Source organism: Oncorhynchus masou, chromosome 8 (assembly GCF_036934945.1).
Source record: "Oncorhynchus masou masou isolate Uvic2021 chromosome 8, UVic_Omas_1.1, whole genome shotgun sequence".
NCBI lineage: Eukaryota > Metazoa > Chordata > Actinopteri > Salmoniformes > Salmonidae > Oncorhynchus > Oncorhynchus masou.
In genome coordinates, this window is record NC_088219.1 from 42958650 (window position 1) to 42986041 (window position 27392).

At 43.2% G+C, this 27392-nt stretch overlaps 2 protein-coding genes across 6 annotated transcripts in view; both read right to left on the reverse strand.

Annotated features, from left to right (window-relative positions):
• LOC135544700 (calcium/calmodulin-dependent protein kinase type II subunit beta-like) overlaps window positions 1-24844 on the reverse strand; it is a 60868-nt gene extending 36024 nt beyond the window's left edge. For all 5 annotated transcript variants that reach the window (XM_064972538.1, XM_064972536.1, XM_064972539.1 and 2 more), the window contains exons 1-7: window positions 24524-24844; window positions 20682-20776; window positions 16855-16914; window positions 16630-16684; window positions 14433-14498; window positions 12075-12147; window positions 2848-2950 (exon numbers count right to left, since the gene is read on the reverse strand). In XM_064972538.1, coding sequence (XP_064828610.1) covers window positions 2848-2950; window positions 12075-12147; window positions 14433-14498; window positions 16630-16684; window positions 16855-16914; window positions 20682-20776; window positions 24524-24585 — 514 coding nt within the window. In that variant the 5' untranslated portion in view covers window positions 24586-24844. The remainder of the gene's footprint in view (window positions 1-2847; window positions 2951-12074; window positions 12148-14432; window positions 14499-16629; window positions 16685-16854; window positions 16915-20681; window positions 20777-24523) is intronic.
• LOC135543690 (uncharacterized transmembrane protein DDB_G0289901-like) lies at window positions 8646-10283 on the reverse strand. Its single transcript, XM_064971057.1, has one exon. The coding sequence runs from the start codon at window positions 10281-10283 to the stop codon at window positions 8646-8648; it is 1638 nt and encodes a 545-aa protein (XP_064827129.1).
• Window positions 24845-27392: the final 2548 nt, after the last annotated feature.

The window sequence follows — 27392 nt, forward strand, 5'->3', positions numbered from 1 at the left end:
TGCGTAGATTCGAGAAGGAATTATGAGATCATGCTGTTTGTATGTGGCTGCTATGAAAGTGAACTGTGTTTGCGTGTGATCAGGGGTGTATTCATTCCGCCAATTCTGTTGAAAACGTTTCTTAAATGGAAGCAAATGGAAACAAAACTGGGATAAAAATACCTGAAATTGTCCAATAGAAGCTCTTGTTTGCAACTGCTGGACTAATGATTACACCCTAGATCAGCTAGATGCAGGCAAGAGTGTGCAAAGCAGTATTGAATGTGTCACTGTCACCTTGATTACTCTCATTTTTCTCTCGACCTGTGTACCTACATTGTAAACTTTTATTCATAGGCTATGTGCATAGGGAAAATTTGAGTATGATGTAATAACCTAAACCTATCATCTTAAATGGCACCGACCACAACTTCTCCATCCGGGTCGTTCAGAACAAAACAATCCTATGGTGATGTCAAATATGTTAATTAACCCAGACGGTGATGAGTGTGAACATGGTGAACTTTATAACCATCCATGGAAGCCCTATTGAGGATCATGTGGTCTCAGCATGACCAATCCTTGAGGAGTTGTTAAGAATCTGGACAAGACATTCTGCAACAAAGGTCTTCTTTGCCTTCGGAAACATCGTCTCCGGGAAGCTGGTTTCTGAGGAGAATAGGCAATCCAAAGGCAACGCTGGGGCTTCTGAAAGGCTTCTGAAAGAGCCCTAACAAAATTAAACGGAATGCTCCTAGGAGACAAATATGTTTTCATTGGACCCTTCACATCTCTTCACGAGCGAAAGGCTGGAACCAGCTCCAGCGCCAGGGGCCAAAGACTTCACCAATGTCTACACTAATCATTTTGGTCAGCATGTCAGCATGTCCAGTTGAGACAGCTCTTTGGATATGGTCAAGTCACATTGTATTGGTTGCATAAAAATATGTGGTGCAATGTCACATGTTAATGCCACTTTCTAGATGTGAGTTAAAACTTAAGTGTCTGTGATTCCAGTGTCTAATTGGAGTGTATCTGACCACCTCAATCTGTGGATCAGATGAATGGCAAGGAGCTGAACGGGAAGTGACTCTATGTGGGTAGTGCCCAGACGAAAGCAGAGCGTCAGGCAGAACTGAAACAGCCCAGACATCAAGGAGTGAACCTTTATTTAAATTATCTGGAATTATCTGTAACACTGACAATGATAAGCTACACAAGGAGTTCTCTCATTTCGGGGACCATCACCAGTACCAAGGTGATGAGGACTGAGGGCTGACCAAAGCGAGGGGCTTTGGCTTTGTGGGCCTCTCCTTCCCCCGAGGAGGCCACCAAGGCTGTGGCGGAGATGAAATGCCGCATTGTGTCTACTAAGCCACTGTATGTGGCTCCAACCCAGAACAGGGCACAGCGCGTCAAATTCCTCACAAATACAAGAAGAGGATGGCCAGCATCATAGCTGAGACCAACCCTAACCCAATGATCATCTTCTACTGTGCCTGCCAATCAGGTAAATCCAAATCATTTGATTTCATGTGGACATTACTGTGAAATTGAAACTTGAGTAATGTGAATTACAGGAAAAATCCACTCAAAACCTACACTGAGTGTACAAAACATTAAGAACACCTTGCTAATATTGAGTTCCCCCCTCTTTTCCTATAAGTACAGCCTAAATTCCTCAAGGCATGGACTCGACAAGGTGTCGAAAGCATTCTCATGATTGAAGTGGATTTAACAAGTGACATCAATATGGGATCATAGCTTTCACCTGGTCTATGTCATGGAAAGAGTTCAATCATAATGTTTGTACACTCTGTGTATATTTTGGTATTTTTTTCATTAGTCCACTGTTAATACAATCGCAAAATGTTTCGCACGTCAGCAGTCAAGAGTTTAAGATATTGGACTTTCAAGAAGAAAAGCGTCACTTGACACATCGTCATGATGCATTTTGCGTCATGATGATGTGAAACTCCAATATTTTGAAAACTTGACTGCTGACATTTGGAACTATTTAACAGTGGACTAATGGAAAAAAAAAATATATATATATATATTTATATAGTTGAGTGTAACAACTTTCACCGAAGCAAAACAATGCATTTACTGTGCATTTGGAAAGTAAACAAACCACTTCACTTTTTCCACAGTCTTATGTTACAGCCTTCTTCTAAAACAGATTAAATGTTGTTGTTTTTCTCATCCATCTACACACACTACCCAATAATGACAAAGCAAAAACAGCTTTCTAGAATTTTTTGCAAATATATAAAAAAATAGACATTTTCAGGTCTTGGCTGTGTGCTGAAGGTTGTTGTCCTGTTGGAAAGTGTGAGGTCCTGAGTGCTTTGGAGCAGGTTTTCATCAAGGATCTCTCTGTGCTTTGCTCCGTTCATCTTTCCCTCGATCCTGACACGTCTCCCAGTCCCTGCCGCTGAAGAATATCCTCACAGCACGATGCTGCCACCACCATGCTTCACCGTAGGGTTGGTGCTGGGTTTCCTCCAGACGTAACGCTTGGCATTCAGGACATAGAGTTCAATCTTGGTTTCATCAGACCAGAAAATCTTGTTGGTCATTATGGGGTATTATGTGTAGATTGATGAGGGGGGATAATTATTTTATATATTTTATAATAATAATGAAACAAAATGTGGAAAAAGTGAAGGGGTCTGAATACTTTCAGAATGAAGATAAGTTTGATTAATAAAAAATATATAATTGAGGTTTAAAAATGTGAATATGAAAAAATATTCTTACAAGAGAATAGCTAGTCTCTGGGCCATACAAACACGTGTTAAAACATGAATACAGTTTGTGTGTGTGTGTGTGTGTGTGTGTGCGAGTGGGTGCGTGTGGACGTACCGAACCATGCCTGTTGGTCTCCCTGCACCTCGATGGCCAGTCCAAAGTCAGCCAACTTCACTGCAGCGTTCTTACACTTACTGGCCAGCAGCAAGTTCTCTGGCTACACAGGGGACATGAAGGCGAACACTTTCACAGGTGCACAGAGATCCTATTCAATAAGTTCTAAAAGGTTATTATATGTACATGTACACATACACTACCCGTCAAAGGTTATAGAACACCTAATGTACTCATTCAAGGGTTTTTCTTTATTTATACTATTTCCTACATTGTAGAATAATACCGAAGACATCAAAACTTTGAAATGACACACATTGAATCATGTAGTAACCAAAAAAGTGTTAAACAAATTATATTTGAGAATCTTCAAATAGCCACCCCTTGGCTTGATGACAGCTTTGCCCACTCTTGGCATTCTCTCAACCAGCTTCACCTGGAATGCTTTTCCAACACTCTTGAAGGAGTTCCCACATATCCTGAGCACTTGTTGGCTGATTTTCCTTCACTCTGCGGTCCAACTCTTACCAAACCATCTCAATTTGGTTGAGGTCGGGGGATTGTGGAGGCCAGGACATCTGATGCAGCACTTCATCACTCTCCTTCTTGGTAAAATAGCCCGTACACAGCCTGGAGGTGTGTTGAATCATTGTCCTATTGAAAAACCAATGATAGTCCCACTAAGCACAAACCAGATGGATTGGTGTATCGCTGCAGAATGCTGCGTGAGCCATGCTTGTTAAGTGTGCCTTGAATTCTAATTAAATCACAGACAGTGTCACCAGCAAAGCACTCCCACACCATAACACCACCACCTCCATGCTTTATGGTGGTATATACACATGCGGAGATCACCCGTTCACCTACTCTGCGTCTCACAAAGACACGGAGGTTTGAATCAAAAATCTTGAATTTGGACTCTAATGAACTTATCCTCAAGCATTTATTTGGGCTGCAATTTCTGAGGCTGGTAACTCTAATGACCTTATCCTCTGCAGCAGAGGTAACTCTGGGTCTTCCTTTCCTGTGGCGGTCCTCATGAAAGCCAGCTTCATCATAGTGCTTGATGGTTTGTGCGACTGCACTTGAAGACACTTTCAAAGTTCATGAAATGTTCCATATAGATTGGCCTTCATGTCTTAAAGTAATGATGGACTGTTGTTTCTCCTTTCTTATTTGAGCTGTTCTTGCCATAATATGGACTTGATCTTTTACCAAATAGGGCTATCTTCTGTATACCACCCCTACCTTGTCACAACACAACTGATTGGCTCAAACGCATTAAGATGGAAAGAAATTCCACAAATTAACTTTTAAGAAATGCATTCCAGGTGACTACTTCATGATGCTGGTTGAGAAAATGCCAAGTGTGTGCAAAGCTGTCATCAAGGCAGAGGGTGGTTATTTGAAGAATCTCGATTTGTGTCATCACTTTTTTGGTTACTACATGATTCCATATGTGTTATTTCATCGTTTTGATGTATTCACTATTATTCTACAATGTAGAAAATAGTAAAAATTAAGAAAAACCATTGAATGAGCAGGTGTTCTAAAACTTTTGACTGGTAGTCTACACACACAGAGAGAGACACACACACACACACACACACACACACACACACACACACACACACACACACACTACCATTCAAACATTTGGGGTCACTTAGAAATGTCCTTGTTTTTGAAAGAAAAACACATTTTTTGTCAATTAAAATAACATCAAATTGATCAGAAATACAGTGTAGACATTGTTAATGTTGTAAATGACTACATGACTATCTATAATACTCCCTTCACATAACAGCACAAACTGTCTAACCAGAATAGAAAGAGTGGGAGGCTTCGGTGCATAACTGAGCAAGAGGACAAGTACATTGGAGTGTCTAGTTTGAGAAACAGACGCCTCACAAGTACTCAACTGGCAGCTTCATTAAATAGTACCCGCAAAACACCAGTCTCAATGTCAACAGTGAAGAGGCGACTCCGGGTTGCTGGCCTACACATACCAGCCAGGTTGTTCAAGATCCACTGCAAGATTAGCAGCCAGGTCACCGTCCATCCATGTCTGAGGATGTCGGGAGATGATGTGGAAGCTGGACATTAGGGGCAACAGTGAGCGCTGTTACCTTCAAGTAGGTTTCGGTTTTGCTAGGGCGTTGTGAATGACCCAAAAACCTAACCTAACTCTAACCCTAGCTCTTCACATAACTCTAACCTTAACCCTAAACCCCCTAGAAATAGCATTTCGCCCTGTGGGGTCTAACAAAATGTCCCCAGTTGGTCACATTTTTGTTTGTTTACTATTCTTGTGGGGACTTCTGGTACCCACATGTCCACACACACACACACAGTGGGACTGCTGTATAATGTCAGCATGACTAGCTACAGTACATAGAGGTAGATAGAGGCCTTTGGTGACTAGACACAGTACATAGACGTAGATAGAGGCCTTTGGTGACTAGACACAGTACATAGACGTAGATAGAGGCCTTCAGAGTAGTTTTATTAAACGTATGGCAGTTTCATTGTGTCAGGAGCATGACAGATTTGTAGAAAATCGATCCTATTCTTATGCCTTGACAATTACACACACATCTATGTCTTACTATACTTTCATTGATTCCCATTCAAAATCCTATTCTCCCTAACCCTAGTCCTAACCCTAGTCCTACTCCAAACCCTAATTCTAACTCTAACCCAAATGCCTAAAGTAGCTGTTTTAGAAGTGAGGAAAATCACATTGTAGGATTTGTAATGAATTTATTTGCAAATTATGGTGGAAAATAAGTATTTGGTCAATAACAAAAGTTTTATCCTTTGTTGGCAATGACAGAGGTCAAACGTTTTCTGTAAGTCTTCACAAGGTTTTCACACACGGTTGGTGGTATTTTGGCCCATTCCTCCATGCAGATCTCCTCTAGAGCAGTGATGTTTTGGGGCTGTTGCTGGGCAACACAGACTTTCAACTCTCTCCAAAGATTTTCTATGGGGTTGAGATCTGGAGACTGGCTAGGCCACTCCAGGACCTTGAAATGCTTCTTACGAAGCCACTCATTTGTTGCGCGGGGCGGTGTGTTTGGGATCATTGCCATGCTGAAAAGACCCAGCCATGTTTCATCTTCAATGCCCTTGCTGGTTGAAGGAGGTTTTCACTCAAAATCTCACGATACATGGGCCCATTTCATTCTTTCCTTTACACGGATCAGTTGTCCTGGTCCCTTTGCAGAAAAACAAACTTCAGACGGGCCTGGACATGTACTGGATTAAGCAGGGGGACACGTCTGGCACTGCAGGATTTGAGTCCCTGGCTGCGTAGTGTGTTACTGATGGTAGGCTTTGTTACTTTGGTCCCAGCTCTCTGCAGGTCATTCACTTGGCCCCCCGTGTGGTTCTGGGATTTTTGCTCACTCTTCTTGTGATCATTTTGACCCCACGGGGTGAGATCTTGCGTGGAGCCCCAGATCGAGGGAGATTATCAGTGGTCTTGTATGTCTTCATTTCCTAATAATTGCTCCCACAGTTGATTTCTTCAAACCAAGCTGCTTACCTATTGCAGATTCAGTCTTCGCAGCCTGGTGCAGGTCTACAATTTTGTTTCTGGTGTCCTTTGACAGCTCTTTGGTCTTGGCCATAGTGGAGTTTGGAGTGTGACTGAGGTTGTGGACAGGTGTCTTCTGTGAGAGCCAGAAATCTTGCTTGTTTGTAGGTGACCATACTTATTTTCCACCATAATTTGCAAATAAATTCATAAAAAATCCTACAATGTGATTTTCTGGATTTTTTTGCTTCTCATGTTGTCTGTCATAGTTGAAGTGTACCTATGATGAAAATTACAGGCCTCTCATCTTTTTAAGTGGGAGAACTTGCACAATTGGTGGCTGACAATACTTTTTTGCCCCACTGTATATGCCATTTATTTAACCTTTTATCCAACGTGACATCAGTCCACACACTTTGATATGTGAACACAGTGGGAATCGAACTGAGTCACTTACAGGACCATTACAATACGTAAGTACAATGCAATTCTGTAAAATACAATACAGAATTACAATACAGGTGGAAGATGTATGATTGCCATCCCCATGACTGTACCATCCTCCTTCAGGCCATGGTTGTCTTGGCTGTGTGCTTAGGGTCGTTGTCCTGTTGAAGGTGAACCTTCACCCCAGTCTGAGGTCCTGAGCACTCTGGAACAGGTTTTCATCAAGGATCTCTCTGTACTTTGCTCCATTCCATTCCAGTCATAAAAGCCTGATTGGTGGAGTGCTGCAGACATGGTTGTCCTTCTGGAAGGTTCTCCACAGAGGAACTCTGTCAAAGTGACCATCAGATTTTTGGTCACCTCTCTGACCAAGGCTGGCCTCCCTTGATTGGTCAGTTTGGCTGGGAGGCCAGCTCTAGGAAAAGCCTTGGTGGTCCCAAACTTCTTTCATTTAAGAATTGTGGAGGCCACTGTTTTCTTGAGGACCTTCAAATCTGTAGACATTTTTTGGTACCCTTCCCCAGATCTGTGCCTCGACACAATCCTGTCTCAGAGCTCTACAGACAATCCCTTCGACCTCATGGCTTGGTTTTTGCTCTGACATAAACTGTCAACTGTGGGACCTTATATAGACAGGTGTGTGCATTCCAAATCATCTCCAATCATATTAATTTACCACAGAGTTGTAGAAACATCTCAAGGATGATCAATGGAAACAGAATGCACCTGATCTATATTTCGAATCTTATATCAAAGGGTCTGAATATTTACGTAAATAAGGTAGTTAAATTTTTATAAACGTGCAAAAATTTCAACAAAAAAATCAGTTTTTGCTTTGTCAGGGGGATACCTAGTCAGTTGTACAACTGAATGCCTTCAACTGAAATGTGTCTTCCGCATTTAACCCAACCCCTCTGAAACAGAGAGGGGCTGCCTTAATCGACATCCACGTCTTCAGCGCCCAGGGGAACAGTGGGTTAACTGCCTTGCTCAAGGCCAGAACGAAAGATTTTTACCTTGTCAGCTTGGGGGTTCGTTTCAGCAACCTTTTGGTTACTGGCCCAAAGCTCTACCCACTAGGCTACCCTGCCGGCCCTCCACTCTAACCACTAGACTACCCTGCCGCCCCTCCACTCTAACCACTAGGCTACCCTGCCGGCCCTCCACTCTACCCACTAGGCTACCCTGCCGCCCCTCCACTCTAACCACTAGGCTACCTGCCACCCCAGAATAAGTCTGCAATGTAACAAAAAGTGGAACAAGTCAAGGGTTCTGAATATTTTCCGAATGCACTGTATGTCAGGCTGGGATTCATCATGTAAAAACGCTTTTTTCCCAGGTGTATGAACATGATGGTATTTACTGCGATTTAGATGGGAACCTATGGAACCTATGGAACCTATGGAACCTATGGAACCTATGGCCAAATGCTCAAGATCGGCTTGATGCAAACTAGTGGCTGCTAAACTTTCTTATTTTTTTTCTATAATTTGATTACATTGTGAACGATGTCTTCAATGATCGCACCTTTATTATCACATAGGATAGAAATTATGGAAATTAGATGTTTAAGCAATTTTAAATGAGTAGTGCAAATGTATTGCCTAATGTGAGAACAGTGTAATTTACTGTACTGTAGAATACTACATTCAAAGGGCATTTTTGAAAAATGGATCTTACATGTTTTGCTATTGGATTAACTGGTTGTTAAAATAACTAAATTGAGAAGATATCATTATGTTGTGTTTTGGGGATTACATTCCCACAGTAAACTTGTTAATTTGGATCAATGGTTGTGTGGTGAAGGATGTCAAACAAACAAAATTAATGCACAATGAAAGGTGCTGAATGTAAGGCTGGCTGCGTTACTAGTGTTGCCAGTGGCTGCGTTACTAGTGTTACCAGTGGCTGCGTTACTAGTGTTACCAGTGCCTGCGTTACTAGTGTTACCAGTGGCTGCGTTACTAGTGTTACCAGTGGCTGCTTTACTAGTGTTACCAGTGGCTGCGTTACTAGTGTTACCAGTGGCTGCGTTAATAGTGTTACCAGTGGCTGCGTTACTAGTGTTACCAGTGGCTGCGTTACTAGTGTTACCAGTGGCTGCGTTAATAGTGTTGCCAGTGGCTGCGTTACTAGTGTTACCAGTGGCTGCGTTACTAGTGTTACCAGTGGCTGCGTTAATAGTGTTACCAGTGGCTGCGTTACTAGTGTTACCAGTGGCTGCGTTACTAGTGTTACCAGTGGCTGCGTTACTAGTGTTACCAGTGGCTGCGTTACTAGTGTTACCAGTGGCTGCGTTACTAGTGTTACCAGTGGCTGCGTTACTAGTGTTACCAGTGGCTGCGTTAATAGTGTTGCCAGTGGCTGCGTTACTAGTGTTGCCAGTGGCTGCGTTACTAGTGTTGCCAGTGGCTGCGTTACTAGTGTTACCAGTGGCTGCGTTACTAGTGTTACCAGTGGCTGCGTTACTAGTGTTACCAGTGGCTGCGTTAATAGTGTTACCAGTGGCTGCGTTACTAGTGTTACCAGTGGCTGCGTTACTAGTGTTGCCAGTGGCTGCGTTACTAGTGTTGCCAGTGGCTGCGTTACTAGTGTTGCCAGTGGCTGCGTTACTAGTGTTACCAGTGGCTGCGTTAATAGTGTTACCAGTGGCTGCGTTACTAGTGTTACCAGTGGCTGCGTTACTAGTGTTACCAGTGGCTGCGTTAATAGTGTTACCAGTGGCTGCGTTACTAGTGTTACCAGTGGCTGCGTTACTAGTGTTACCAGTGGCTGCGTTAATAGTGTTGCCAGTGGCTGCGTTACTAGTGTTACCAGTGGCTGCGTTAATAGTGTTACCAGTGGCTGCGTTACTAGTGTTGCCAGTGGCTGCGTTACTAGTGTTACCAGTGGCTGCGTTACTAGTGTTACCAGTGGCTGCGTTACTAGTGTTGCCAGTGGCTGCGTTACTAGTGTTACCAGTGGCTGCGTTACTAGTGTTACCAGTGGCTGCGTTAATAGTGTTACCAGTGGCTGCGTTACTAGTGTTACCAGTGGCTGTGTTACCAGTGGCTGCGTTAATAGTGTTACCAGTGGCTGCGTTACTAGTGTTGCCAGTGGCTGCGTTAATAGTGTTGCCAGTGGCTGCGTTACTAGTGTTACCAGTGGCTGTGTTACTAGTGTTACCAGTGGCTGCGTTACTAGTGTTGCCAGTGGCTGCGTTACTAGTGTTACCAGTGGCTGCGTTACTAGTGTTACCAGTGGCTGCGTTAATAGTGTTACCAGTGGCTGCGTTACTAGTGTTGCCAGTGGCTGCGTTACTAGTGTTGCCAGTGGCTGCGTTACTAGTGTTACCAGTGGCTGTGTTACCAGTGGCTGCGTTAATAGTGTTACCAGTGGCTGCGTTACTAGTGTTGCCAGTGGCTGCGTTACTAGTGTTGCCAGTGGCTGCGTTACTCGTGTTCAACATACAGTTGAAGTCGGAAGTTTACATAAACTCAGTTTACATGTATTTGGCTAAGGTGTTTCACAATTCTTGACATTTAATCCTAGTAAAAATTCCCTATCTTAGGTCAGTTAGGATCACCACTTTATTTTAATAATGTGAAATGTCAGAATAATAGTAGAGTGATTTATTTCATCTTTTATTTCTTTCATCACATTCCCAGTGGGTCAGAAGTTTGCATACTACACTCAATTAGTATTTGGTAGCATTGCCTTCAAATTGTTTAACTTGGGTCAAACGTTTCGGGTAGCCTTCCACAAGCTTCCCACAATAAGTTGGGTGAATTTTGGCCCATTCCTCCTGACAGAGCTGGTGTAACTGAGTCAGGTTTGTAGGCCTCCTTGTTCGCACACGCTTTTTCAGTTCTGCCAACAAATGTTCTATAGGGTTGAGGTCAGGGCTTTGTGATGGACACTCCAATACCTTGAATTTGTTGTCCGTAAGCCATTTTGCTACAACTTTGGAAGTATGCTTGTGGTCATTGTCCATTTGGAAGACCCATTTGCGACCAAGCTTTAACTTCCTGATTGATGTCTTGAGATGTTGTTTCAGTATACAGATAAAATCAGAAGTTTACATACACTTAGGTTGTAGTCATTAAAACAAATTTTTCAACCACTCCACAAATGTCTTGTGAACAAACTATAGTGATGACCATTGTTATGTTTGGAGGAAAAAGGGGGAGACTTGCAAGCCGAAGAACACCATCCCAACCGTGAAGCACGGGGTGGCAGCATCATGTTCTGGGGGTGCTTCGCTGCAGGAGGGATTGGTGCACTTCACAAAATAGATGGCATCATGAGGTAGGAATTTGTAAGTCGCTCTGGATAAGAGCGTCTGCCAAATGACTTAAATGTAAATGTAGGAAAATTAGCCTCCCCCGTTTTCCTCCAAACATAACGATGGTCATTATGGCCAAACAGTTCTGCTTTTGTTTGTTTTGTAGTCCAGAGGATATTTCTCCAAAAAGTACGATCTTTGTAGTCTGGCTTTTTATGGCAGTTTTGGAGCAGTGGCTTCTTCCTTGTTGAGGGGCCTTTCAGGTTATGCCGATATAGGACTCGTTTTACTGTGGATACAGATACTTTTGTACCTGTTTCCTCCAGCATCTTCACAAGGTCCTTTGCTGTTGTTCTGGGATTGATTTGCACTTTTCGCACCAAAGTACGTTCATCTCCAGGAGGCAGAACACATCTCCTTCCTGAGCGGTATGACGGCTGCGTGGTCCCATGGTGTTTATACTTGCATACTATTGTTTGTATAAATGATCGTGGTACCTTCAGGCATTTGGAAATTGCTCCCAAGGATGAATCAGACTTGTGGGGGTCTAAAAAAACACAATTCTGAGGCCTTGGCACTGGGTTTGAAGGTAGGCCTTGAAATACATCCACAGGTACACCTCTAATTGACTCAAATTATGTCAAATAGCTTATCAGAAGCTTCTAAAGCCATGACATAATTTTCTGGAATTTTCCAAGCTGTTTAAAGGCACAGTCAATTTAGTGTACTTCTGACCCACTGGAATTATGATACAGTGAAATAATCTGTCTGTAAACAATTGTTGGAAAAATTACTTGTGTCATGCACAAAGTAGATGTCCTAACCGACTTGACAAAACTATAGCTTGTTAACAAGAAATTTGTGGAGTGGTTGAAAAACGAGTTTTAATGACTCCAACCTAAGTGAATGTAAACTTCCGACTTCAACTGTATTGTGAAAATAGTGCCAAAATGATTAAAAGAATCTATAACTCACCTTGAGGTCTCTGTGTACCACACCCGACTGGTGACAGTGGAGCACGGCCTCCAGGATCTGCTGGATGCAGTGACTGTATAACAACACCAGGGGGAGTCGGTTAGTCTCTGCCAGTGTGCTGCATCTGATCTGTGTTCCGTGTGGTGTATTGCAGTGCTTTTAAAATTGTGCAAGACAAACTATGTTCTATTTAAGTCCCAAAAGTGGTAACTCCAAGCTAAAATCAAGCACCCCTCAACTTTCAAGTATTTGAAGGTATTTGACACACACACACACACACACACACACACACACACACGCTTGTACAGTAAAAGTGCATGAACGTGTCAATACACCCACAGCTCAAGTCCACTCCTGTGTCTTTCTGTCGTGAATGCCATTGTGTGTTATCACTGGACTACAAAGGAGTGGATGCTCTTGAATATCAGCATACCTAAAACACTCCACATTGACTTGAGAACAGAACCTGCCACTGTGTGTGTGTGTGTGTGTGTGTGTATGTGTCAACGTATGTATGTGTCTGTGTATGTGTGTCCTTGTGTGTGTTTGTGTATAGGTGTGATCCTGTACATCCTGCTAGTGGGGTATCCTCCATTTTGGGATGAGGACCAACACAAACTCTACCAGCAAATCAAAGCAGGAGCCTATGACGTGAGATATACACACACACACTCACATGCAAGCGCACACTCTCTCACCTCTGTCTATTAATCAGTTTGACAAAAAGGATGGTGTGTGTGTTTAGGAGAGGCTATGTCAAACTTGGTGACTTTCTCTGGCTTATTTTTAAAAAATGTGTCAAACACAAAATAGAAAATATACTTCACCCAATTATAACAATTACAATTTAAAATTTCACTCCCAGTTTCTTTGACTGAGAAATACTTTCCCTCTAAATCTTTATCTCTGACTTTCACTTTCTTTTGTTGCCACAAGCAAATACAACCAGTCTTGGATAGGCAGACAGACGGACAGACAACACAAGCAAATACAACCAGTCTTGGATAGGCAGGCAGACAGACGGACAGACAACAAGCAAATACAACCAGTCTTGGATAGGCAGGCAGACTGACAGAGAACACATGCAAATACAACCAGTCTTGGATAGGCAGACAGACGGACAGACAACACAAGCAAATACAACCAGTCTTGGATAGGCAGGCAGACAGACGGACAGACAACAAGCAAATACAACCAGTCTTGGATAGGCAGACAGACGGACAGACAACAGATGTAAATACAACCAGTCTTAGATAGGCAGACAGACTGACAGAGAACACATGCAAATACAACCAGTCTTGGATAGGCAGACAGACGGACAGACAACAGATGCAATGCGGGCAAAAATCTGAACACACACACTCAGGGTAGGGCAATGTAGCAAACTTCACACACACCATGAAATATGTATGTACACTTCCAATCTTTTCTCAATGTCCTCTACCCCTCACAGTACTCCCTCGATCCTTGCTATTTTCTAACTCACCTATTTCACTGTCCAATTTCCCTTTCTCTCTCTCCCACCCCCACACAACGCCTCCACAGTCAAATTGATTTAAGTCTGTCTGTCTGTCATGCTCAGTGCAATGGAAAGGTAAAACTGAGAGTAACATTGAACAGGAGAGAGGGAGAGTAAGAGACAGAGACTCAAAATGGCAATGTTTCCCATGCCAATTTTAGTTATTTCAACTTTATTTATTTTGTATTTTTCACCCCTTTTTTCTCCCCAATTTTGTGGTATCCAATTGGTAATAGTTACATTCTTGTCTCATCGCTGCAAATCCCGTATGGACTCGGGAGAGGCGAAGGTCGAGAGCCACACAACCCAACCAAGCCGCACTGCTTCTTGACACATTGCTAGTGCGCGATGAGACAAGGATATCCCGACCGGCCAAACCCGCCCTAACCCGGACAACGCTGGGCCAATTGTGCATCGTCCCATGGGCCACCCGGTCGCGGCTAGCTAACATAGCACGAGAACGAGCTACCGCGCCATCTACAGTATGTTAGTCATGAAAGCTGGAAAAGTTAGTTAGCTGCTAGCCAATCAATCAAGAAGCCTGTCTTTTTATTCGGGTTACAACGTTCTGTTTGTATGTGTTGTAAACGTTGACTCCTCACACTTTGATTGGTGTAGCTAATATTGCACCGATGTAGCTATGTTAGCTAAGTAGGTCATTAGAATGTGAGCCAAACAGACGGTAAGTTATTCGCTCACGTTAGCTAGTAAAACTCAGAATGACACTGGCTGTAAGTCAGGTGCAGAAAATAGTGTAAAGCCCGTGAATTGAGAGAGAGAGCACATGATAGAGCAAGCTGATGGATGGAAGAGGGTGAACTGTGTAAAAAGGTGTTTACCTGGCATCTGCTTCACTGTAGTACTCTCTGGCCACAATGTCCTCAAACAGCTCTCCACCTGTCACTCTACAACACAAAGAGACTAGTTTACACACACACACACCCTTACAAAAGAAAACGTGGCAATGCAGTTTCACATGTGAAAATCCCATTGAGCTTAAACATATTTTCACATGTATTACATTCAGAGTAAAATAATTGAATAATAATGTAACCTTTATTTAACTAGGCAAGTCAGTTAAAGAACAAATTCTTATTTACAATGACAGCCTACTCCGGCCAAACCCGGACGACGCTCGGCCAATTGTGCGCAGCCCTATGGGACTCCCAATCACGACCGTATGTGATACAGCCTGGATTCGAACCAGGTATTATAGTGACGCCTCTTGCACTGAGATGCAGTGCCTTTGACCACCACACCACTCAGGAGCCCGGACATTAACACCCCCTTTTCACATGTGCAGAGAATACCATGTTTTCACCTCACAAGTGAATTTCAAGTTCACATTTGAAAAACATGAATATGTGAAAATCACATTTGCAGTTTAACGTGCAAGTTCACATGTGGGGGTGAAATAGTGTTATTCTCTTCACTTGTGAAAAGGTGGCAATGTTTCCACAAGTGGAATTGCAAATTCTGTAATGTCATTCTGTAAAAAGGTTACTTAACATATTAATTATTTCTGAGCCATCCGCTCCACTTGTATTATTGTAATCCTCCATAGTGTTGAATTGATATACATGTACTTAGCGCTACCATTAGGGAGAGGCATCTCTCTCTGTTACTACTGCAGACACCCGCCTCGTTTCTTCGTCCGTCGGTCAGTGATCGTTGGAAGAAGCCCATTGAAAAGAACAGAGAAGCTCTCTGTGTCTCTTTGGTTTTTTTATCCTGTTTTCTGGTTTTTAACAGATGGTTGTTTTTTCAAAATCAAGAGATAAACATGTTTAACTAAACTGTGTTGAGTTTTCTGTTAATTTTGATGTATAATTTAATTGTTTTGACCGAGTGAAAAACTAATGAGGTTATCTTATTTACATGAGTGTAGCCAAGCTAAGTATCTAGCGTGTGTACATTTGTGTACATATGAACCACGCTAATGACGTATTTTAGAAGGTAACTTTTTGTGAAATGTCTAATCTAATGGTCGCATGCTAATTGCTAACTGCTAGCTAGCTTAGTGATAGGCACGAGCTAGCCTTCCATTTTGTCCTAGCTAGCTATTTTTAGCTTCTGCTTTTGTTAGCTGTCCGTTGAGTTATTAAATGTAACAAAAAACAAACTCAAAACGTAAATATTCTTGTAATGCTTTTAATATTTATTTAATATTTAACTAGGCAAGTCAGTTAAGAACAAATTCTTATTTACAATGACGGCCTACCCCAGCCAAATCCGGACGACGCTGGGCCAATTGTGTGCCGCCCAATGGGACTCCGAAACACGGCCGGATGTGATACAGCCTGGATTCGAACCAAGGCCTGTAGTGATGCCTCTTACACTGAGATGCTGCGGCACTGAGACCCGGGTTCTAACTCTGATAACAGTCAATAGAACAGAAACAGTGGCCCCTCTAACGGTCAAGAGACCCGGGGAGACCCGGGTTCTAACTCTGCCGGTTACAAAAGAACATGTGAAATGTTGGGAAACCACTATTTTGTGTTCATGTGAAACTTCACAAGTTAATGAAAAACACTTTTCACATGATTTGTTCATATGTGTCCAAAAACCACGTGCTTTTTTTCCATAGGTTTTATCAGGTGATTCTTTTACATGTTTTTTTTGTAAGGACACACACACACACACACACACCCCGAAGGGGGATGTCCTCATTAGGGGGAAACCCTCAGCTCTGCAGGAATCTCTCTGGCTGGGTTGCCATGGAGACAGGCTCCACTGAGGGGCAGTATATGTGAGCGAGTTTGTGTGCATGTGTGTGGAAGGCTAAAGATGGAACTGAGTGTGTGCAAAAGGGGGGATGGTTATGTAATTGGGGGAAATCTCCTTGGAAACGGGGAGAGAAGGACCGAAAAAGAGGAGTGATAAGAAGCAATGAAGAAGGAAGAGGAGAGGGGGAGTATGAGAGGAGAGGGAGATAAGGAGGAAGGCGAGAAGGAAAGAAAGGAAAATGGAATGGACAGAGAATGGGAGGAGGGAGAGATAAAATATATAGAGAGGGATGTGAGCGCTGCCACTCACAGGTCAAACAGAAGGTAGTGGAAGCCCTCCTCTGATATACTGTCATGGAGACGAACTAGAGGAGAGAGAGAGAGAGAGAGAGAGAGGGTGGGTGGGTAGGGAGAACCGAGAGAGAGAGAGGAAGGAGAGGGGGGGAGAAGAGAGATGGGTTGAGAACGTCAGCAGAAAGCATTCTCTATTCTATTCCTGTGCTGCAGCAGCAGGGAGAGAGTTACAAGTACTGACCGATATTGGAGTGTTTGAGCAATCTGCAGATCCTGGCTTCTCGCTCCAGCTTCTGGTGATCTGAGGAGAGAAGATGGAGATATAATCTTGGTACAATCATATCATAATATGATGCAATATTATCTTTGATATTATCTCAAGAGAAGGATATCAAATGTTTGCCGTAAGTGTATCCAACAGGATGCGAGCAAGATTGAAAAAATATGACGTCTCCATCAATATAAGTATGGGCACACACACACGCACACACTCCTCCCCACATACAGTGTTGTATATACCCTGAGGGTTGCATTTGCCCATATTAACTCCCCATAATAAGGGATGGAGGGAGAGGGGAAGGAGTAGAACCAAGGAGACAAGAGGAGAAATACAGAATAGAGAGATATTTCAGTTGAAATAAAGAAGAATCTGTTGACACACACAACCTATTTCTTCCCCAGAGGGAAGTGTTGGCCTTTGTACGTAAATAATCCATACATATCTTAGATATTAGGCTGTGTCAGACATCAGGAGATAAAGGAGAGGGACATAGAATGGAAATTTGCGCAGACTGGGGTTGAATACATGCCTCCAGGGGCAAAGTGTGGTCCAGGGGCGAAGCACTACCATTAGATCAGCACCTAGCACTTTGACTCATTTGAAGTAAAACATGTTTTACATAAAAAGGTTGAAAAACACAGCTTCTAGCCTGTTTTTTCCTCTAGTCCAAGGTGTCCTCCTCCAGATTCCAGCTGCAGCATAGAATACAATATAGTACAACCCAGCCTTATATACTGCATAACAGCCAGTTCAGCTCAGCCCAGTTATGCCAGGGGTTTGTTCAATAGGGTGCGATGTTACGGAAAGTTTAGAAAGAAATGTGTTATATAGAACATACTGTGTGTACATATTACCGGTCAAAAGTTTGGGTTTTTCATTATTTGTACTATTTTCTACATTGTAGAATAATAGTGAAGACATCAAAACTATGAAATAACACATATGGAATCATGTAATAACCAAAAAAGTGTTAAACAAATAAAAATATATTTTTAGATTTTAGATTCTTCAAAGTAATCACCCGTTGCCAAGTGTTAAACAAATAAAAATATATTTTTAGATTTTAGATTCTTCAAAGTTATCACCCGTTGCCTTGATGGCAGCTTTGCAACCAGCTTCATGAGGAATGCTTTTCCAACAGTCTCGAAGGAGTTCCCACATATGCTGAGCACTTGTTGGCTGCTTTTCCCTCACTCTGCGGTCCAACTCATCAAAAAACATCTCAATTGGGTTGAGGTCCGGTGATTGTGGAGGCCACTCATCTGATGCAGCACTCCATCACTCTCCTTATTGGTCAAATAACCCTTACACAGCCTGGAGGTGTGTTTTGGGTCATTGACCTGTTGAAAAACAAATGATAGTCCCACTAAGCGCAAACCAGATGGGATGGCGTATGCTGCAGAATTCTGTGGTAGCCATGCTGGTTAAGTATGCCTTGAATTGTAAATAAATCACTGACAGTTACACCAGCAAAGCGCCCCCACACCATCACACCTCCTCCTCCATGCTTCATGGTGGGAACCACACATGCGGAGATCATCCGTTCACCTACTCTGCATTTCACAAAGATACGGCGGTTGGAACCAAAAATGTTGACTCACCAGACCAAAGGACAGATTTCCACCAGTCTAATGTCTATTGCTCCTGATTTTTGGCCTCAAACAAGTCTCTTCTTCTTATTGGTGTCCTTTAGTAATGGTTTCTTTAGAAAAATTCAAGGCCTGATTCACACAGTCTCCTCTAAACAGTTGATGTTGAGATGTGTCTGTTACTTGAACTCCGCAAAGCATTTATTTGGGCTCCAATCTGAGGCTGGTAACTCTAATGAACTTATCCTCTGCAGAAGAGGTTACTTTGGGTCTTTCCTGTGGCGGTCCTCATGAGAGCCAGTTTCATCATAGCGCTTGATGGTTTTTGCGACTGCTCTTAAAAGAAACTTTCAAAGTTCTTGAAATGTTCCGGATTGACTGACCTTCATGTCTTAAAGTAATAATGGACTGTTGTGCTTATTTGACCTGTTCATGCCATAATATGGACTTTGTCTTTTACCAAATAGGGCTATCTCCTGTATACCACCCCTACCTTGTCACAACACAACCGAATTGCTCAAATGCATTAGGAAGGAAAGAAATTCCACAAATTAACTTTTAACAAGGCACACACGTTAATTGAATTGCATTCCAGGTGGCTACTTCATGAAGCTGGTTGAGAGAATGTCAACTTAGTGTATGTAAACTTCTGACCCACTGTAATTGTGATACAGTCAATTAGAAGTGAAATAATCTGTAAACAATTGTTGTAAAAATGACTTGTGTCATGCACAAAGTAGATGTCCTCACCGACATGCCAAAACTATAGCTTGTTTACAAGAAATTTGTGGAGTGGTTAAAAAACTAGTTTTAATGACTCCAACCTAAGTGTATGGAAACTTCCGACTTCAACTGTATATAGTCTGACATGAAGATTAGGGAATGTCATCGGCTCTATTTATTACACTTCTATCTGCATCACTGAATACACCCCCAGGCTCGCTCTCTCTCTTCATCAGATATCTACTATTGGCTAGCAACAGCTGACAACCAGGTGTATCTAAATAGTTTAAGATGTCCTCCTCTTCTTGCCTCCACTCGTCCATTTGTATTCTGCACTGATGTGAAAGCAAATTCAGCTGTCCTGTTCTCTCACGTCAGCTCAGAGGGAGAGGAGACAAGGGGAATTTCGACTGTTGACTTGAAAAGCATCCTTGGTGTTGTTCGGTATTCTCATGTGAGGTGTGTGTGTGTGTGTGTGTGTGTATCTTACAGGTTTCTCGAAGGAAACTGTTAATTGTTAATTATTTAATCCTATTATACATGTTATTTACATCCTGAGACTGGCCTCTGAGACTTCCTGTTCCTGTCCAGACAGGAAGCTGTCACCATAGATCATGCAGTAGTCAGTGTTGAGCAACTACTACAGGAACTGCACACACAAACATGCATGCAGGCATGCACACACAAACACACACATCCTCTATGAGGACATGGAGCGAGCAGCTTTGGTTTCGTGACAAAACAGACCAAATCAGAGATGAGGAACGAGATCCCTCAGGCTGGGGGGGCATGCTGTCGTGTGTGTGTGTGTGTGTCCTCATTTCCTTGTGTCCTCTCCTTACCTCTTCTCTTCCTGTTCTTTCCATCGTCTGCTCTAAGAATAGAATATGGAGGACCAGCTCTTTAAGATGTTCAGCTCTTTCAGATCAGCGCAAATGGAGGAGGAGATGACGGAAGGTAGCAACTGTAGATTATTGAGATGCAGCCTTTGTCTCTAAATGAAGCGCTTCGGTGGTTATCGTGCCATATCTGTTGGCAGTAGAAACGGTTTTCCTCTCTCGCCATCTCTCTCTATCATTTGCTCTCTCTCTATCATTTGCTCTCTCTCATGTACTCTCTCTCAAGAGGAGCATAAATTACTGTCTCACTCTTTAGAATCAAGCATCAGCTAAAATATGCTAATGTAAGCTTGCAGATCTGGGACAGCAGTAGCACATACAGACACACACACACGCATGCACGCACGCACATATACACTTAGAGGCAGTGTGAGGAGGAGGAACAATCAGCCAAACGCCTCTGCTTTCTCCTGTTAGCTTCAGCCACTGATGAGCAGACACACACACAGCATAGAGATGGGGACTAAGCAAACGTTAGAGTGTCTAATTTAACCAGATACCACACAGTTTACCCACTGTGCAGATATTCTACAGTTGGCACTCAGTTTTTGTGTGTGGGATGGTGTATGTGTCTCACCTCTGGCTGAGAGCTTTTTAGTATTGATGATTTTGGCAGCGTACTCCTGGCCAGTGCACAGTTTGACACAGCGGCGCACCACTGAAAACGCTCCCCTGTGAAACAAAGGCAGGTAAAAACAGGTATTAGATATCATGTAGCACTGGCAGCATCTCAATATTCTAGAGTCAATTCCTCTACTGTCTCCTTGTTTCCTTTCCTTCATTCCCACTGATCTGAAAGAACTGGACAGGTTGAAGGCATATCCTTGTCCACTAACCCTCTTCTGCTTTCACCATCATAGCACTGAGACTGCACTTGTGAAGGAGGTAAATGACCTTTTAATGGCATCGGACCGAGGCTCTGCATCTGTCCTCGTGCTCCTAGACCTTAGTGCTGCTTTTGATACCATCGATCACCACATTCTTTTGGAGAGATTGGAAACCCAAATTGGTCTACACGGACAAGTTCTGGCCTGGTTTAGATCTTATCTGTCAGAAAGATATCAGTTTGTCTCTGTGAATGGTTCGTCCTCTGACAAATCAACTGTAAATTTCGGTGTTCCTCAAGGTTCCGTTTAAGGACCTCTATTGTTTTCACTATATATTTTACCTCTTGGGGATGTCATTCGAAAACATAATGTTAACTTTCACTGCTATGCGGATGACACACAGCTGTACATTTCAATTAAACATGGTGAAGCCCCAAAATTGCCCTCGCTAGAAACCTGTGTTTCAGACATAAGGAAGTGGATGGCTGCAAACTTTCTACTTTTAAACTCGGACAAAACAGAGATGCTTGTTCTAGGTCCCAAGAAACAAAGAGATCTTCTGTTGAATCTGACAATTAATCTTAATGGTTGTACAGTCATCTCAAATAAAACTGTGAAGGACCTTGGCGTTACTCTGGACCCTGATCTCTCTTTTGAAGAACATATCAAGACCATTTCAAGGACAGCTTTTTTCCATCTACGTAACATTGCAAAAATCTGAAACTTTCTGTCCAAAAATGATGCAGAAAAATTAATCCATGCTTTTGTCACTTCCAGGTTAGACTACTGCAATGCTCTACTTTCCGGCTACCCGGATAAAGCACTAAATAAACTTCAGTTAGTGCTAAATACGGCTGCTAGAATCCTGACTAGAACCAAAAAATTTGATCATATTACTCCAGTGCTAGTCTCCCTACACTGGCTTCCTGTCAAGGCAAGGGCTGATTTCAAGGTTTTACTGCTAACCTACAAAGCATTACATGGGTTTGCACCTACCTATCTCTCTGATTTGGTCCTGCCGTACATACCTACACGTACGCTACGGTCACAAGACGCAGGCCTCCTAATTGTCCCTAGAATTTCTAAGCAAACAACTGGAGGCAGGGCTGGCTTACTGGGGCTCTTTCATACCGTCCCTAGGAGGGGTGCGTCACTTGAGTGGGTTGAGTCACTGATGTGATCTTCCTGTCTGGGTTGGTGCCTCCCCCTTGGGTTGTGCCGTGGCGGAGATCTTTGTGGGCTATACTCGGCCTTGTCTCAGGATGGTAAGTTGGTGGTTGATGATATCCCTCTAGTGGTGTGGGGGCTGTGCTTTGGCAAAGTGGGAGGGGTTATATCCTTCCTGTTTGGACCTGTCCGGGGGTGTCATCGGATGGGGCCACAGTGTCTCCTGACCCCTCCTGTCTCAGCCTCCAGTATTTATGCTGCAGTAGTTTATGTGTCGGGGGGCTAGGGTCAGTTTGTTATATCTGGAGTACTTCTCCTGTCCTATTCGGTGTCCTGTGTGAATTTAAGTGTGCTCTCTCTAATTCTCTCTTTCTTTCTCTCTCTTGGAGGACCTGAGCCCTAGGACCATGCCTCAGGACTACCTGACATGATGACTCCTTGCTGTCCCCAGTCCACCTGGCTGTGCTGCTGCTCCAGTTTCAACTGTTCTGCATTATTATTATTGGACCATGCTGATCATTTATGAACATTTGAACATCTTGGCCATGTTCTGTTATAATCTCCACCCGGCACAGCCAGAAGAGGACTGGCCACCCCACATAGCCTGGATCCTCTCTAGGTTTCTTCTTAGGTTCTGGCCTTTCTAGGGAGTTTTTCCTAGCCACCGTGCTTCTACACCTGCATTGCTTGCTGTTTGGGGTTTTAGGCTGGGTTTCTGTACAGCACTTTGAGATATCAGCTGATGTACGAAGGGCTATATAAATAAATTTGAATTGAATTGAACCTAGTATCCTGTCATTTCACATCATGAGTGAAGACATTTCTCCTGTATGGAGTCATTAGACACACAGCACAGCATCCTTCTTATACAAATGAGACGACTCAAGAGAAAACAACAAAACTCTATCTCAAGGATATCTCTCTGTGTGTCCATGTATGCACGTGTCCGTGAGAGAGCGAGACACGGTGTGCATGTGTGTACTGTAGCAGTGCTGGTATTTTGGGGAGTGCTTGCATAACTAACTCAGCAGGGAAAAACAGCGGTAACTGTCTCTGTCGTTTCTCTCTATATAGACGTTACACCTTAGTACTGTTACACAACAACACACACACACCCTTACCCGTCCACTGTGTCTCACACACACACACTCTCAGGCATACACTTGACCCCACGTCTCTCACACACACACACTCGTAGATGCAATGACAGGTGAGTGTGTAAGGGTATACACGGGGAACACTGAGTCAGAAACAGTAGGCTTACGGCAGCAAAGAAAGACAGAGAATGACCTGAGAGGCACACATGCACACACGAAAACGTATATCACACACCCCACACATGCTCGCACGTACACACACACACACCAATGACAAACTGCCATCCTTACAGGAACTGTGGCGTAGTGAAGGTCCTGTTATCTACTGACCAGCTGCTGCTACCACAGCATGGTTATTGTCTCTGGCTTATAACACAGGCCAGAACACACACATACACACACCAGTGACCCTGCAGTTACATGTACAAGAGTACTACATGCGGTGCCCTAAAGGTCAAGATCTTTCAGTAGAACTCATAGTAGTAGGCTAAACTTACATATTTGCTGTACGTTAATACATACAGCAAACGTTTGGTTCTTAATCTCTGCAGTTGTGTTTTTGCATAAAGATGCATCCTGATCTAGAAAATGTGTTTCTCCTCCTGTTTGAGAATGAGGAGAATACCACCCCCTGCCCAGTCACACCCACACAAAATCCGTTCACACCTATCTTGCTGTGGCACATAAACTCACTGTCCAATTTCTCTCTCTCGCTCTCTCAAGCACATGAGGCTGGTGGCACCTTAATTGGGGAGGACAGGCTCATGGTAAAGGCTGGAGCGGAGTCGGTGGATTGGCAACATATACATTGAACACGTTTCCATTTGTTTGATGCCATGCACTCCGTTCCAGCCATTATTATGAACCGTCCTCCCCTCAGCAGTCTCCCATTGCTCTAAAGACCCCAATTACAAAACAGCACATCCCGCTCTGCTCTTTGACAGCTCAAATTGTCACTCTCTAGATCGCTACAGCGTGTCCCCAGTCCCCATCACTGCTGCTGCCGGTACAGAACATGCAGCAAACGGATCAAATGAGGTCTATATTTTATCTATACGTTTAAATCGGGTCGTCTCGGGGCTACACCTCAAAGCAGAGCGACAGCATGCGTCTTGTTGAGAGGTCTGAGTAGCGCCGAACGTGACAGATCATCAGCAGAGATTCGTTCTGAACCCCATTCCGCCGCTCGTACTACCCACACACACACAACTGCAGATATGCAACGACGCAAAGAAACTATAGAATAATAACAGGGTAAGGACGATGCAGAAGGCTGTTGTTACCGCATCTGTGCCATAACGTAAAGCAATAATACAGCAAAGCCATACTTTCCGAGTTCTTCATATAGTTGGAAATCGTCCGTAAAACGTGTACAGGTAGTAACCGCCATCGTCCGTTTATTCGCGGGGGTCGAGCGTCCTAAATAGTCCGGTCCTCAAGTGAATTGAAATAGGATGTATCCGTTGACTTGCCCAGTTATTCTATGTAAAAAAAAAAATACCGCGGTGTAATGCGTTTTCTGTCCAGAGCGCACTATAATCTACTACAGATATGTATGTATTCGAGAGGAGATGTAGGCTATTCGAGTGGAGGAGAGGCAGTGGTGGTACTCTCTCGCTCTCCCAAAGTGTGTCGTTCAATCGCATTTCACGCCGTTTCTACACCACCGAGCGCGCTGTAAATACAACACACTTTTCATACCACCAGGGGGCATTGCTCGATAACTGAAGCCGCAGCATCAGAGATTCTATAGACTAACATAACAGGCGTTTAGCAGCATCAGCATCATGGAACCGTCATCATTATCACCATCATGTGTAGCTGCTGGAACAGGTATAGCCAGCCTACAGGCTATACAATTGATTTACATCTCTCTTTTTTTGTTGTTGATCTAGCCTACCAAAATAAAATGGATTATGTTTTAGTTTGTCAAACTGATAGACTGCAAAGATCCCTAAACTGGTGTTTGTACAAATAAAAATATGCAAACTAAAGTCCATTTTAGTGGTTGCATTAGGCCTGCTTGGATTATGGTATTTTCCAGATGATCAACACCACCTACATCTCCAATTCAAAGCAAGGTCTGGTCCATGGCATCAGAGCTTGAAGTGAACCAGTGCTCAACGCTGTACCCCAAATTTTCTCCTGAAAAAAACTGTTCCCTCTTATAGAATTGGCTCTGAAGTATGAATACTGTCACCTAAATAAAAAAAAGCAGCCTACCGGCACCTATTTCAGTCCACCTGGGAGAACTGGGTGAAATCAAGTACCAGTGTAACTGACCCGGGAAGGAAGAGATCTGCATAGTCATAGGCAACTACTGTCTACGGTCTGTATTCCTGGCTTGTTCCTCTGCACTGTCATCACCAACAGTATTCTTAGGAACAAAGCATGTACACTTCAGATCTGAAAAAGAAAGAGAATCCTTTTGAACTTCAAAAGACGTGTCTGCAAGTGTCTAAGGTTTCTGTCTGTCGGCATCTTACTACCTATATCAGTTCTGATATTCATCCGTATCGACCTATTCATCTGATACAGCCATTATCAAGACAATAAGGAATATCAAACTGCACTGAGAATCAGAAATCTTGGGATAGCGCCCCCCTGTGGCATTACTGCTGAATCTCAAGTCGACTGCCAGCCTGGCACTCCTGTAGCTCTAAAACCCACATAGGTTTTAGTGCCGCTCAACATCACAGAAACACCAGTGGAGGCTGCCGAGGGGAGGACGGCTCGTAATAATATCTGGAACGGAGCGAATGGAACGGCATCAAACACATGGAGATCATGTGTTTCATGCCCTTCTACTTATTCCGCTCCAGCCATTACGAGCCAGTCCTCCTCAATTATGGTGCCACCAACCTCCTGTGACGCACACAGCCTACACACATAGAGAGAACACAACAGTGCATATTTACTTCATTTAATTTATTTCAGTCAGGCACACAAAAATAGACACCTCAGTAAAAGGAAACAGCAGAGAGTTATTAAGCCCACTAATAAAAGTCATCTACATGTAAAACAACACAGAAGTTACCCGTAGACACTGATCTAAGGTCAGTTTTTCAAGCCAGTGCCTATCGAATATACAGTGTCTATGGGGTCATATTAACAGTCTTTAGAACCTTGTTTGAGGCTTTAACTGTGAAGTGGGGGCGAATGAGAGCTGTTTGAGTAATGGATCTGCCAGAGTGGCATGAGCTGATCACGCGCGCACACGTGAGAGCGACCTGCGTTCCATTGCATTTCTGAAGACAAAGGAATTCTCCGGTTGGAACATTATTGAAGATTATGTTAAAAACATTCTAAAGATTGATTCTATACATCGTTTGACATGTTTCTACGGACTGTAACGGAACTTTTTGACTTTTCATCTGGACCTAGTGATCGCACCTCATGAATTTGGATTACTGGGCTAAACGCTCTAAGAAAAAGTAGGTATTTGAACATAAATGATGGACTTTATCGAGCCAAACAAACATTTATTGTGGAACTGGGAATCCTGGGAGTGCATTCTGATGAAGATCATCAAAGGTAAGTGAATATTTATAATGCTATTTCTGACTTCTGTTGACTCCACAACATGGCAGATATCTGTATGGCTTGTTTTTGAGTCTGAGTGCTGTACTCAGATTATTGCATGGCATGCTTTTTCCGTAAAGCTGGAAAAATGGAAATCGGACACTGTGGCTGGATTTACAACAAGTTTATCTTTAAAATGGTGTAAAATATTTGTATGTTTGAGGAATTTTAATTATGGGATTTCTGCTGTTTTGAATTTGGCGCCCTGCAATTTCACTGGCTGTTGGCGAAGTGGGACGCTACCGTCCCACATATCCCAGAGAAGTTAACACAAATAGTTCACACAGACATGTATGAAGGTTATAATATAAAGATTTAAAAAAGGAAATATGTAGAAAGAGGAACCATGTGGTCGCCATGGTTACCTGTCTGCCCTTGACAACGGTCTTGGGGATGTTGACGCGGACCTCAACGTAAGTGTAGTCCTGAGACCAGCTGTAGGTGTCCCTCACCGCCTCGTTGCAACTGTCTGGACTGGCCTGGTGAACCACCTGACCACTGATAGACAGAAACACACAAATGAATAGGCCTACTCAATACAAAGGTTTGGGATCGATTCCATCCCAACAGGGAGATTCTACCAAATTCAAAACTGCCAACATCTATTTTGTGGGG

Excerpts from the sequence above, each read along its gene's own strand:
- LOC135543690 (XM_064971057.1), bottom strand. The coding sequence starts at position 10,283 with ATGTTGAACACGAGTAACGCAGCCACTGGCAACACTAGTAACGCAGCC.